The sequence below is a fragment of the Vulpes lagopus genome, chromosome 10 (genome assembly GCF_018345385.1).
Source record: "Vulpes lagopus strain Blue_001 chromosome 10, ASM1834538v1, whole genome shotgun sequence".
Lineage (NCBI taxonomy): Eukaryota > Metazoa > Chordata > Mammalia > Carnivora > Canidae > Vulpes > Vulpes lagopus.
This window is the reverse complement of record NC_054833.1, coordinates 67353581-67368003: the sequence shown is the minus strand read 5'-3', so window position 1 is coordinate 67368003 and position 14423 is coordinate 67353581. Positions and strand designations below refer to the sequence as shown.

The 14423-nt window shown below is 49.3% G+C and overlaps 1 protein-coding gene across 4 annotated transcripts in view; it reads left to right on the top strand.

Moving 5' to 3' along the window:
* The first annotated feature begins 3471 nt into the window (after positions 1 to 3471).
* The window catches only part of EPN2 (epsin 2), an 83354-nt gene continuing 72402 nt past the window's right edge, over positions 3472 to 14423 (top strand). For 2 of the 4 annotated variants that reach the window (XM_041770873.1, XM_041770871.1), the window contains exons 1-2: positions 3504 to 3637; positions 8056 to 8147. Coding sequence is in view for 1 of the 4 variants with exons in the window: in XM_041770874.1 (XP_041626808.1) it covers positions 3478 to 3637 (160 nt within the window). In the remaining 3 variants the exon portion in view is untranslated. Of the gene's footprint in view, positions 3638 to 8055; positions 8148 to 14423 lie in introns of all 4 variants that reach the window. The other 2 variants (XM_041770874.1, XM_041770872.1) reach the window with 2 other exon arrangements.

Here is a 14423-nt window from a genome sequence, read left to right as displayed (position 1 = left end):
TTGGACCAAAGAGTGGTGGGCTGCAAAGCAAAGTTAATTGAGCGATAGTACAAAGCTCCCAAAGAGGTAGGGGACCTGAGAGGGTTGCCACTGAAGTTTCTAAGTCTAGTGGTTTCTATGGGCTGGTTGGCGGGCTGTTTTACTCTAATTACCCCTCCATGTACCTGTCACCCAATCAGGTTTTTGTCATCTACCTATCACTTGAGAAGAGTGGTTTCCTCCTTGGGTAGGGAGAGGAGGGGAGCCGTTGTCCCTGCCTGTCTTCCAACTATACTGGATTAATTCTTTTCACTCAGCATGCTCTCCTTCCCTAGTCCAAGACATCCCTGGCCTGCACAGCCATCCCAATGCTTCTGAAATACTACTCCAATCAGCCCGCCCTGGTCACTGCCTCACAATGCATCTGGAACTGAAAGAGGACTTGACTTCCATTTTGACCTCAAACATTCTTTCTTTTACGGATTTTATTTCTTTGACAGAGAGAAAGAGAGAGAGAGGGAGGGAGAGAGTGAGCGAGCGAGCAGGGGGAGCAAGAAAGGGAGTAGTCTCCCCACGTGGGGCTCGATCACAAAACCCTAGGATCAAGACCTTAGCCAAAGGCAGGCTGAGCTACCCAGGAGTCCCAACCTCAAACATTCTAATTAAGTTCTTTTTAGCTTCTCTCTTAACTCAGACAAAAGACCCTGCAGGCAAAGTATCCCCTGGGGGAACTGAAACTACCCCCTCAAGCAATAAAGATCACCCTGAGCTGGCAAGACCCCTGCTGCAGGTGATCCACTCCAAGACAATGATGGACCTGATCTTTATTGCCCACCTGCAGCCACCCACTGACCTTTGTCCCACATTCTCCTCACATATACCTGCAAGTATTTTTAGTGCTTCAGAGACAGTCTTTGAGAAGCTAGTCCACTATCTTCCTGGTGTTGGCCTTACTGAAATAAATTCCTTTCTTGTTTTACCACCATTCATCTCTTTGCCTTGGATTTTGTCAGCAGCAAGTGGTTGAACCTGGTCTGTTTGGGACCCTTAGAACCAGGCTCTCTTGCACCCCTATGCTCCTGCTACACTACCCTGGGAAAGGCGGATGAAAGTGCATGCTCCAGCCCTGTGCCCTAGGACTGCTTGAGGCCAGGCAAGGTGCCTGGCTTATCCTGCAGCTTCCTCTGCAAGACTGCTTCCACGCGCTCTAGGTTTGAATCCCAGCACCGCTGTGTGGGGCCTCTGTTTCATCATCTGTAAATGTGGAGTAGGACTGCTGACCATAAGCACTCATCCTGAGGATGCATTGAGAGAGGAGACCATGAAAGATGTTCTATATGCTTCAAAGCAGTGAGAGTGAGAAATGACTTGGAGGAATGTAGGAATGTCCCCTCAGACCTTGTACCTGGTGGGTGGTCTTCTGGCCTCAGGAGGCCCTCCCCCACTCCCCAGCCTGGCTCAATCTCCTGCTTTCTCAACTTACTCCCTGGGCTGTACTTTTAAGCTCATCATCCCCCCTCTCTCTCTCTCTCTCTTTTTAAAGTTTGTTTGTTTGTTTGTTTGTTTATGTCATCTCCATCCAACTTGAGGCTGGAACTCACAACCCCAACACCACGAGTTGCCTGGCTCCTCCGACTGAGCCAGCCAGGTGGCCTTCATAGTCTCTTTATCTGTATATTCAGGTCTCTTTCCAAAGTTTGCACTTTATCTCTGTGGCTACACAGACTTGCTAGCTGGGTTGGGAAGGCCATGGGCTCTACATCACAGAAAAACTGGCCTGGATGACCAAGCCCTGGCATCTCTCCAAACCTCACATTCTTGTCTGTAGTATGTGGACAGTAAGACTGCTCACCTTTTGGGGCTGTGGGTTTTAGGCCAGCCACTGTTCAGCCACATATGGCTATTTCAATTCATTAATTAAAGTTAAATACAGTCAGGACGCCTGGGTGGCTCAGTGGTTGAGCATCTGCCGTTGGTTCAGATCGTGATCCTGGGGTCCTAGGATGGAGTCCTGTGTCAGGGTCCCCACAGGGATCCTGCTTCTCCCTCTGCCTATGTCTCTGCCTTTCTCTCTGTGTCTTTCATGAATAAATAAAATCTTACCAAAAAAAAAAAAAAAGCTAAATATGGTCTTAAAAATTCAGCTCCTTGGGTCACACTAAGCCGCATCTCAAGCGATCACTTGTGGATGGCACAGCTAGAGAACACTTCCATCATTGGAAGTTATATTGGGCAGCATTGAATCTATGGGAAGCACTCCAGCCTGCACTGGGCACCCACAGCATGTTGGCATAATCCATCTGGAGTTACAAACTCTGAGGGCATGGGCCATGATTTCATGTAAAGCTCTGCTCTCCCAGAAAGCCCAGGAAGGCCCAGCAAAGATGAGTTGTCTTCATCCATTGGGCTTCCTCCTAGGGAGGAGAAATACAAAGCTCAGAGAAGTGCCGTGACTTGCCAAAGGTCTCTTATAAGTGAGGGCAGAATGGGACTCACGGACACAGCTTCCCTGAATCCAGAGCTAAGCATAATGCCCATGTCACCAGGGCTTCCTTGGATCCAGGCAACAGGGATGGTGCTGCCAACCCAGCAAGCTGGGACGCATACTCCAGACTCTGCTGTGAGGGGTTTCTGCTGATCCCACCCTTTCTGGGGTAGGAACCTCTCCAAAGTCTGTCTCTTCAGCTTTGTCTTCTATCTCCCTCTGAGCCTCACACAGAGCTTGGCACATTGCAGGAGCCTCATGGGCACCTGTTGAACCCAATGCAAGGGGTGGATCCTGTTGCTCTTGTGAGTGTCAGGCCCTGTGAAGGGGTGAGTCCATAAATTCCTCTTATGAGGATAACGGTGAGCCAAGGGCTTTACATTTTTCCTATATGGATCCCTTTGGCAGTCTAGCAAAGCCGATGCATCCCTTCTCAGAACCATTTTTGAGTTTTTTTGAAGTACGAACACACCTACACAAAAGTGCACACATCTATAGTGTACATCAGTGAATTTTCAACAAGTGAACACTACTCGTGACCCTGGCACTCAGCTCAAGACACCGAAAGTGACCAGCACCCCAGGAGCCCCTGGCCCCTGCCAGGCTCCAGCTCTGGAGAAGAGCCCCTATTGGAATAATGTTTCCAAGTGCATATTGCAAGGCGAGGGTAATGGAGTGGAGTATGGGGTACGGGGGGCGGCGGGGGATTTGTCGGGGAACCGGGTGTCTGAGTGAAAGCTGCCGAGTGCGTGGGTTCGGGTATGTATTTGGTAGGGTTTGTGGGCGGTTGGAGGGTGGTCGTCAAGAGGTGTGTGTGGGGCTTGGGGAGACGCTCGAAGGACTCGGGCGCAGGTCGCGAGGCACCGCGGGTACGCGGGGCGCTCTGAGGGGGGTCGTGGGTCTGTGGGGGGAGGTCGCGGGGGCGGGGCCTGGGAAGGGGCGGGGCCTCGGCGGGCTGGGGGGCGGGGCCAGCGGGCGCGCGCACGCAGCCGGCGCGCCCCCTCCCGGCCGCCATGTTGGCTGGTGTGTGGGTGTCAAACGGAGCTAGACGCGGCGGCGGTGGCGGCAGCGGCAGCGGCAGCTGCGGCGGCTCCGCGGGCTTCGGTCGCTCCCGCCTCCCCAGTGCCACCCGCGGCCGCAGCCGCGTACCCGGGCAGGCTCGGAGGAGCGGAGGTGAGCCGGGGCCCGCGAGCCTCGGGGGCGGGGGGGCGGGCGGGCGGGAGCGGGGCCCCAGGGCGCGGACCCTCCCCTCCCCGGGGCGCGGACGCCCTCCCTGCGCGGCTGCCCTCCGGCCAACCCCCCAGAGCCTGCCCCGGCTGGGTCCCCAGCTCAGGTGGGACCCTTTCCTTTCCAGCCAGGCTCCGCCCCACGGGTTGGAGCATGGCCCCCTCCCCATCTGGATCCCGCTTTCAGCCTCAAGGGAGCCCCCCCCCCCCAATCTCCCTGTCGGGGAACTCTCCCTCTTACATCCTCGGAGTCAGGGGCTCAGCTCCAGGAGCCTCTCCAGGCCCTCATCCTCCACCTTTCTGCGGGAACCACCCCGCCCCTCCTCCCCAGAGCACTTTCCTCCCCTGGTCGGGCCGGGCGCCCCCTTCCTCCCGAGCCGAGCCCGATCTCCCTCCCGGCTGCCCCCGAGCACAGCCCAGCCCCTGTTTCCTCCAGGAATCGGGGGAGGGGTCCTCGCTGTCCAGGATTGCGTCCGGTCGCCCCTCTCCTTCGGGCTGGAGCTGGGGGCCCCTTTCCCTCCCCGGGGACCAGGTTCTCCCTCCCCACCCCCGACCCCCACAGCACAGCGGGGACGGGGGCGGCAGAGCCTGGCTCCAGCTGCCTTTTGTTCCGCGTGGGATGCCAGAGACCCCGCCCGGCGGTCCCGTTCGGCTGATCCGGGTGGGTGAATGGGTGCGTGGGGGCCGGCCTCCTCAAGGAGACCCTTCCTCTCTCTGCCCGTGGGGCGGCTCCCCCAGAGCGGAGCGCGTTGGCAGAGGCTGGCCCTTCCTAGAGGAGTCCGTGCCAACAGGTTTTTGTTTGCGACCTGAAGTTGGCCCAGTGGCTTTGCGGGGAGGGGTTGGGGTGGGGAGTGGGGGCACCTTGCCCTCCCCAGAAACCCCTGCAGGGCCTGTGAAAAGCCCATTCCTCCTCCCAGGGGCACGACAGCCTGGGGTCCCTTCCTGTTTTGTCCTGGGGACGCGTCTGAAATCTGTGCTTTAAGAGAGGACCGGGCTTGACCATCATTGGGGTCCAGAGATGCAATGATTTGCCCAAGGTCATGCAGTGCTACTGTGTCACTGCCAGAACTAGAAGCTTGGTCTCCCGGGTGCTCTCTTCGCACATTTTAGAATTTTAAAAGCGGTGTTCAGGATAACACCCCTTCCCCCCCCTCTTATTTTTAACATTCACACAAGATAATGGGCAGGAAAAGATGTGAAGTATGAGTTCTTCTTTTCTGCCTCTCCCAAAAAAAGCCCTGTGAAAGGAGAGGTTGGAACAGGAGGTTAAAACGATTGAAAAAGGTGAATTTTAATTACCCCTCTCCCAATTACGTAAGATAATGAAGATTTGGCAGAAAACATGTACATCTTGTAGCTCTAGATAGCAGATGATAGGTGCTGGCAAAATCATATACTGAATCCTGCACAACAGTGATTGAGTTTGCACTGATAATTAAGTTTTCATCTGTATTTAAATGAACCAGAAGGGACTCTGGTTTTTTTTCTGACTTGTTCTTGTTCCAGTTGATTGTATTTGGCGTAAGTGATGGTGTTGGGGGAGCTACCAAGATCTGAACTTTTATCTGTCTGTATTGTTACTTTTGTATTTTTAAAGCTTAGTAGTTTCTTTAGTTTTAACATTGGGTTGGTCATGTTACCACTGGACTTTTCTTTTGTAAGCATTGAATGAAATACTGGCTAGTAAAGAGTTGGGTAAAGTGCAAATTGTCAGACGTGATTCAGAATTGTATCCCACAAGACCCTGGAGCAGGAGCAAGTTTGGATTGTCCTGTGGGATATATTGATCTCTCAAGGAGGCTTTTTGCCTCCTTGAACCTCCAGTTTGACAGATGAGGAGTTTGGTGGAGAACTGTCTCCCAGCAAGGTGCGTTTTGTCAAACACGGTGGCACATGTTTGGAAATGTAAAACTTTCAAGTGATGATACTTAGCATGGTATATGCAGCCTTGAAAATGACCCATCCTGGGGTTGCCTCAGTGGCTCAGTCAGGTTAAGCATCTGCCTTTGGCTCAGGTCATGATCTCAGGGTCCTGGGCTCCCAGGGTCCTGTGCTTCGCTGCTCCTCAGGAAGCCTGCTTCTCCCTCTCCCTCTGCCTGCTTGTGCTCTCTCTGTCAAATAAATAAATAAAATCTTAAAAAGGAAAGAAAATAACCCATCCCATAAAAAAGCCCTTGGAAAAATACAGTTGATGTCTCTTAGGTAACTGGTCTTCCATGGTAAGGCGTGGCTTTCCTAAGTGTTGGGATTCTGATAAGAATCCTACAAAAAGTAGATGAAGAGTTTTTAGGACTTTGATTTGTTTCAGTGGCTTGCCTCTCCCTGAACTTAAAAGAGTGTTTTTTTTTTTTTTTAAATAAAAATTTCATTAGGTTGAGGGTAAACTTCCAGTCTTTGGTGGGCTAAAGTGCCAAGACATTTTCATGCATGGAGCTCTCTTTTCATACTCTTGGGAAGTGCAGTAAAGCTTTCGGGCATTTGTTCTTCCTATTCCCCAGAACCTTCCTGTTGAATTGATGGGCCATGGATGACTGTGGTGGTTGTCACTTGATGGCAGGAGTACCTGGTGACCCCGAGCCTTGCAGAAATAAAAGGGCTTGCATTGGGGGAACTTGAGGTTGGGGAGAGAAGGAATTTTGTAGATCTACTCCCCAGCCCCCCCATTTGTCTGCCAGACTTTCTGTTCGTGTGTTCCGTTTAAACAGACCTATTCTGTCAAGCCTTTGGCAGCCAATTTCAGCAGAGTTCCTCTCTAACTCTTCTCTCCAAGCCTTGCCACACCCCAAGCAATCTTTTAGAGTGCTTAATCACCTTGTCTGTATCTGGGGCTCTTGTGGCACAGTGACATCTTTGAGGCTAGTCTTTGTTTACTTCTCCAGCACCCACCTCAGTCTCTGACATGGGGTCTGGGATGTGAATAAGCAGTCCTGGGGCAGAGGAACAAACTTTTATTCATCTTCTACTACACGCTCCACTGTTATGTTTTGCTCTTGCAAAGACCACCACTGTTGGTCCAGCAGTCCTGTGTCGTATGGGATGTCATGTTACATGACACATGGGTGTGTCATCAGCCACATGCATATTACCCCCTTTCTGCAGTTGGGGGAAACTGAGGCCCAGGGGCTTAAGTCATGTACTCAAGATCACTCAGCCAGTGAGTGATGGGGCTGGGATTCCAACAGGTCTGTTGGATTCCAAAATATTATTGTGCCTGCTGCTTCATTTGAGAAAGCAAGTCTCACAGAAATGGAGACTTGTTGAAAGCCCTACCACAAGTTGACATGGACCGAGTTCCATGGGGTGTTGTAACTAAGATTGCCGAGGGTGGGAGAGAGCACATTTTGTTTTTGTCGGCTGCATTATGAAATGACTGTTTATGTGCATCTGTTGAGTTTTTGAAAATTGACAGACCTTCTGATAACTTTGTCAATGGAATTTTCTTTGGTCTGATTTAGCTTGTTTGAGGTGCCTAAAAATAGAAACTTAGAAAAACAAAAGAGTGAAATAAGTGTAGGGGCCCTTAAGCGAGTACATGCATTCAGTGTAACCCATCTGTGGACTTTTTGATTAGATCTACTTTCCTGTCATGTGGTTAAGTTTTTTATGTCTTGAAATGCAAAGTTGTGGCAGGGTCTTTATTATTATTTTTTTAATGTAATTTCATTTTGTCTTCACATCAACATATAACAGGAAAACAAAACAAAAACAAAAACAGGGGTTCCTGGGTAGCTCAGTCTGTTAAGGGGTCCTCTCCTTTTGATCTCAGCTTAGATCTTGATCTCAGGGTTGTGTTTGATCCCTGCGTTGGGCCCCCACACTGGGCCTGAAGCCTACTTAGGAAGGAAAAAAAAAAACCAGAACCAAAGGGAACAACAAACAAACCTATAACATGGGATTACCTCCCATCTGTGTGTGAGTGGAAAAATGGAGGCCCAAAGAGGATAAGTAATCTGTGAGGAACTGGCACAGCCAGAAGTCAAACCAAGGTCTGTGTGATTCCCAAACCTGGCTTCCTACTCCACCAGCTTCTGTATAAAGAAAGCCCCACAGTGTGAATTCATTTAAGTGAACTAATTTAAATTACAGGATAAACTTGCAATCTTTAAAATCACCACCAAGTCTATGTAGAAGATTGGGAATTGTGAATGAGATTTCTTTTTCCTAACCTAGGATCTGTGAAAGCACTGGGGGTTGAAAGTCAAGAGTTTAATGAACCACTTGAACTGATAGACACCAGATTTAGGGTTAGATTAAAAAAAAAAAAAAAAAGGGCCTGCCTTCTGTGAACCAGATCTGCAACATTGTTAAAATGCTCTGTGTCCATGCATTGGATTCTTTCTGGTGACTCATTCCCAGCATCCCCAGGTACTGGAACCGGCTTTGTGCCTGGGCACAGAAGAGCTTTCCTGTCCCTGTCAAGGCTGTACTTTCAAGCAAGCGCTCTGGAGACAGAACAGGTAACTTAATTCTCTTCCTAGTCAAAGCAATGATAGGCAGTGGGTGCACAGAGGGCTGTAAATGAAGGGACTCTCCCTGCACCCCCTCATGGCAACCCCACTGATAAATGGAGCAGGGAAAAGCAGGTCCGTCCTGAGGGATGGCTGACCATCTAGGCCTGATGCATGATGTGGATTTAAAAGCATCTATAATTAATCACTTCTGAGTGCAGGCTTCATCCTTCCTCTCACTCCCACCCCTCTTAAGCTAATGTCATTGTCGCATCCTGGTGGCTCAGTAGCTGAGGGCTCCAAATGGTCCAGACAATTTGGCTACAAAAGCCATGGGAGAAATAGCTTTGGAATCAGGTGCGAGTACAAATTGGTTTCCTGGCTGGGCGGATTTGAGCACTCTAATCACTGAGCTCTGTTTTCCTCCTCTGAAATGGGGCTAATAATAACCATCTTGCAGAATAGACTGGTGTTTCTCAGACTCCAAGCATGTGTTGGAATCACCAGAAGTCCTGTTAGACAAGACACATTGAGGGGCTCCACCCTAGAGTGTCTGTTTTGGTAGATCTGGGAGGAGGCCTGAGAGTGTGCAGCTTCAGCCAGGAGGTCTGAGAGTGTGCAGCTTCTGGGTGCTACTGATGCTCCTTGCCCAGGAATCAGATTCGGGGACCCTGCCCCAGTGGAGTGAGTAAGTAGGGGGTGTCAGGTGTCAGCAGTACCTGACTGTGCTGGGACATGCAAAAACAGCAGTGGTTCTCTGCCTCTGAAATGCTCCCAAATTGCTCAGAAGATGATGGTATGACACTTGGGAAGGGAGTTTAGTTTGTCAGAGATGTTTTTGCTCTGTTCTTTTTTTTTTTTTTTTTTGCTCTGTTCTTAAGTGATTAGAACTTGGACTGTTGTCACAGGCTTCATCACTATGTGAGTTAGGACGTTTTCCTTGATGAAGGGAACATAAGACGTCAGTGCCCTTCGAAGAGGCAGTGCATCTAGGATTCTGTTTGACAAGCTGGTTCATCATTCCCACACATCAAACAAGATGTTCACTGTCAAGGCTTTTCAGAAATGCAGCTGAGAAAGGGCAGGGCACCAGGCAGACTCCCACGGGGCCATTAGGGTTGGCCACTGGTGTTAATGGAAGTCAGTCCTCCTCCCTCCAATGGTTCAGATTGATTTAATATTCTTTGATGTTTAGAGTTTGTGGGGGGAAATGATTTTCCACTAATAGTAATTATTAGCTTGTCTATCAAAATTAAACTCTGTGTGTGTGAGCCCTGACAGTTTTTGAATGTCTTCTGTGTGCCAGGCCCTATGCTGCTCCTTTTACGCACAATATTTAATTTTCATTATAATCCCACAAAGTCATTATTTCCCTATTTGCATATGCAAAAACTAAGGCTCTGAGGGGTTCAGCAACCTGTCTCAGGCCATGTAGCCAGTAAGTACCCCAGCTGGCATTTGCTGCCACCTGTGTCAGATTCAAAACCGCATTATTTCCACTACCTCACTCTGCAGCTGTGCCAGGTGCTCCCATTCATTGCCTTGCGTACCCTCAGAGGAACCCTGGGAGGTACACATTTCACAGATGAACAGACTAGCTCAGAGGGGCTAGGCTTGTTCACAGGCACCCACCCAGTCCCATACCTATCTGGTTTGGGAACCTCATGAAGCTATTTCTGTGACAGTGCCTCACCTCCCAGTCCAGGGCCATGGAAGTACATTCAGAGACCTCAATCTGCCTGGTTGCATACAACAGGGACATGGGAAGACCCCAGCTGGCTGGGAGGAAGTCTGTGTGGGCTGGTAAGGGTTTTTGTGTTTGCAAAACTGTGTTAAAATAATTGCCCAAATTGCTCTGAGGAAAGGGCTCATTTCTTTTTAACTCTGTAATCCTGAGGCTCTGTGCATTGGCTCTGTAAACATGACACATGGGAATTAAGGACTATAAAAAAAAAAATCTGGTTAATGCTGTTGTTAAAATGTGATCAAATTCATACAGAAGAACTTGATAGTCTTAAAAAGTTGTATAAATAAAAATATAAAGTGTCTCCTTCCTCAGCAGGCAGTTAACATATGACTTACAGTAAATGGATGATTTTTCTGGTCTTAACAGTGTATGTGGAGGTTGGGGTGTGATCACTTTCCCAAGGTTTGAAAATTGCCTGCAGCTCCCAAGCCAAGGAATGGTAAACAGCTATGTGTCAGTACCTGCCCTGCACTCTTGGGAGGCCCTGGAGGTTTGGACTCAAATTTGTTGTTTGGTAAACTCTTTAAGGCTGTGGTGAATAAATCATGAGATTTAGAAGTTGGCTATTCAAAGTCCGCCCCCTTTCCTTCTCTCCTCCCTCCTCCCTCCTCCCCCAAAAAAGTCATAGCTGGAGAGGAATCCTGACAGCCTGAAAAGTCACATTTTTACTTGAAAGCAGCCTCTCCATGAATGCCTGTTTGATATCTGTTGCTGTCCTGGGGTATGGTGACTGTACTTTGGGCCCAAAAAAATTAGGAAATATATGACGGGAATAATTTTTATGCCACTTTATGAGAGGCAGTCCAGTTCATGTAGAAGTATGGGCATCAAATCAAGGACAATTTCATGATATTAGAGCAGAATATTTGAGGTCGATGTGGGCCTGGAAAATATGCAACATGTGGTCTCTAGTAAAAATGATGGGTGTAAATAAAATGCCATGTTTCTTGCCACTGGTCAAGAAGACAAAATTAACATTTGTGAGACAATTAGAAGCTGATGGTTTGCTGAGCTGTGCTTTTGATTCTTTGTCAGGACGTCAAGAATGGAGGAAAATCTGAAAGAGTCAAAGATGTCAGGGAGAAGGTAGGATTTGAAGTGGACCTCAAAGGACAGGGAACAGTGTGATACAGGAGACAGATGGGAAGGCATTTCAGATTGAGGAAACAGCAGGGAGCAAAGATTGGGGTGGGTTTGGGCAGGTGCCTGCGTGTATGTAGGGGAGTGTGTACCCCACCTACACAGAAGCAGTTCTGCTCGGTGAATGCCTGCTGGGAACAGTGAGAACTAAGGTGGCAGGGTGGCCACTGGCTCTGAAGAAGGAGGCAGCGGCCTTGAGATTTGGTGGTGTTGGCAGTAGGGAGCTCAAGTGTTTGGGGAGAGGCTCTGTGGCAGGGCCTGACCAGGCTGGTTGATGAGACTGGATAGGTCACAGTTCCAGAGACAGCACAAGGGTATGGGTACATGTCAGTACAAAGGGAGGTCCTGGAGTCTGGTTCTGTTTGGGGAGGGGCAGGTGCCCTGGGGGCCTGGGTGCTGGCTGGAAAGTGTGGATGTGACAGCCTGAGAGCCTGCAGTTTTTATCCTTGGCTGCACCTGCAGGTCACATGGCCTGGAAAGCTTTTTAAAAATGCCTATGATAGGGCCCCACCCGAGACCATGGAGGGAGAGCCAGTAGGTTTTTTAGAAGTGCTCCAGATGATTTTCATGGTTTGTGTGGGCTGACAAGATGAACTGTGTGCTCAGGGGAGCCTCTGGGAGTGTCAGGGAGTAGAAGGTGGGAGAAAATTGGAGCAAGAAGAGAGCCAGAAGCCTTTGCAGAAATGAGATGCAGGGCGTTGGGCCCCGAGCTACTGTAGAGTAACTGAGGACCAGCTCGAGGAAAGATGGAAGGGGCGCTGATAAAGTGGCATCGTGCCAGGGAGAGATGGCCACCTGGGCTGCTGGAGTTTGTCTTTGAGCTCCTTGGTCAGAGGGGGCTGGTTTAGCCAAAAGTGTAGACCAGGAGAAAAGATTGTGCCCCACCTGTTTGGTAACCCTCCTTCTGCCTGATTTTCAGCCAGGTCTATGGAGCAGGCACAGTGGGTTCTTATCTAGTCCTTAAAGCCTGTGAGCCAGAGTCCTCCTTCCCCCTCTAATCGTAAAGACTGCAGCAAACACTACTTACAAAACTTAAAACTGCATTTCTTCAAAGTAATTTTTTTTTTAAAGATTTTATTTGACAGAGCACACAAGCAGAAGAAGCAGCAGGGAGAGGGAGAAGCAGGCTCCCCATTGATCAGGGAACTTGATGCAGGGCTGTATTGCAGGACCCTGGGATCATGACCTGAGCTGAAGGCAGATGCTTGATACAAGCGACTGTGCCACCCAGGCACCCCCAAAGTAATTATATTAAAGATAGTTGTGACTTAGAGTACCTAATTAAGGTAAATTCACTTTATTAGTCGAAGATCAGAAGGGTGGTTTTACCCGGTGCGTTTAATGCATATCACAATATCATAATTTATGATATTTTCAGAAAAAAATTAGTATTAGTTTATAGTCCAATTCATTCAAACCTTAGTGTTTATTGAGCACACAGCTATTATGCCCTATAGTTTGTGAATGCATGAATGATGCAATATAAGTTCCTGCCTTCAAGTAGCTCATGGTCTGCAGAGAGTGGCTCCTGACAGTGGGAAATGTATGGCAGCCCTGGGAGGGAGAAGTTTAAAAAGTGGTATCAGATACTGAGAGTGAATCTGGAGGTCAGAGAAGACTTCAGAGGAGATGATAGGTAAGTAGAGTCTTAAAGGAAAAGTGGGAGTTCTGGGGGACACAGATGAGAGGCCTTCAGGCCAGAGAACAGGGTCAGGGTCAAGCTCCAGCTAAGCAAGGAGGGTGTGGAAGAGGGGGGGCTGGATATGCTGTAGAACAGGCAGAGTGCTTAGCTCACTCTGAGTTGGGATGTGGCTTTCACACAATCTTTTGGTGGTGAGTGGGCAGTGCTCTGGGTCCTCCACTTTGCTTCTGATCAGAGCAGCTCCGTTCTGCTCTGAACGTGGGAAACTAAAAAGAGCTCCTTTGAAAAGTGTTTCCTCTGCTGTTTGAAAAAAAAAAGTACCCAAAGTGATCTCATTGCTGGGGAGTCACTGTGAGCAAGAGAGTGCCCTGTAGGTGGCTGGGAGGGAGGGCCTGGAGGCTTCCCCAGGGAGCTAAAAAGCCCTCCCTTCTTTGCTTTTGCAGGAGAGGGTGGTCCTGAGAAGGGTTCTCACTACTTCTACCCTCTACTGTAGGCCAGTTTCTCAGATCCTAGGGCAAGGTCTGTGGTGCTGTGGCTAACAGGTCCTTTGGGAGTGGAGCTACTTACACTCAAACAGCTTTTTTTGTTTTGTTTTTTTTTTGTTTTTGTTTTGTTAAGTAAGCTTTACCCTTAGGTGGGGCTTGAACTCATGATCCCGAGAGCAAGAGTTGTATGCTCTACCCACTGAGTCAGCTAGATGGCCCAAGCAGCTGTTTTTCCAGAAATCCCTGGAGAACTTTCTGACTGGGTTGTGAAGGTAAGGGACCTAGTAAACCCTGGGATGCATATCAGAGTTTGTGTGCCAGCCTCTGTGTTGAGTAGCCAGGAGATGGCCCAACCCTCAGCGCTCCATGGAGAAGACTAAAGTGGTCCACGGGCCCCATTCAGCCCACAGACATGTTTTGTTTGGGCTGTACTGTCCTTTTTTAAAAAATTAAAGTTGATTGCTGTATTAGTTTCCTGTGGCTGCTGTAACAAATTACCACAAATGCGGTGGCTTAAAATAACAGTCCTGTAGGTTAGAATTCTAACACAGATCTCAGGGGGATAAAGTCATGGTGTAGCAAGGACTGTGTTCCTTCTCAGAGGCCTTAGGAGAAGATCTGTTTCCATGCCTTTTCCAGCTTCTGGAGGCTATTCATGTTCCTTGAATTGTGGCCCCTCTTGTCTTCAAAGCCAGTCATAGCTAGTCATGTCCTCATACTGGCTCTCTCTGACTGACTTTTCTGCCTCCCAATTCCACTTTAAGGATTCTTGCCATTACATTGGGCCCACTGGATAATCCAGGCACCTCTCCCTATTTTGAGGTCAGCTGGTCAGAAACCATGTTCCCATCTGACACTTTAATTCCCCTTTGCCATGTAACTGGGATTAGGATGTGGACATCTTTGGAAGGCATTATTCTGTGTCCCACAGTTGCCAACATGAAAATCAGGAGATCTTACATAGCAATCCAGACTTGGAGCTTCATTGACAAATCAGAACACTTGGCAGCCAGGGGACTGCACTGTTGCCTGGCAACAGTGGGCCAGCGCCAACGTTGGCGCCATCTCTGGATGGGGTTTCGTGTGCCAGTTCTCTACAGCCCCCACCCCTCCCGTGATGCCTCCTTGTTTCCCTTCCATTGCCCAGGCCCTGCTCTGGAGACCAGGGTCCTATATGGAGTTAGTTGCGGCAGCATCGGTTTCAGAGTGGTGGAGCTTGCCAGCCTTCCTGTTCCATGCCCTCCTCCTTGCCCTTGTGCTTGCCCTCCCTG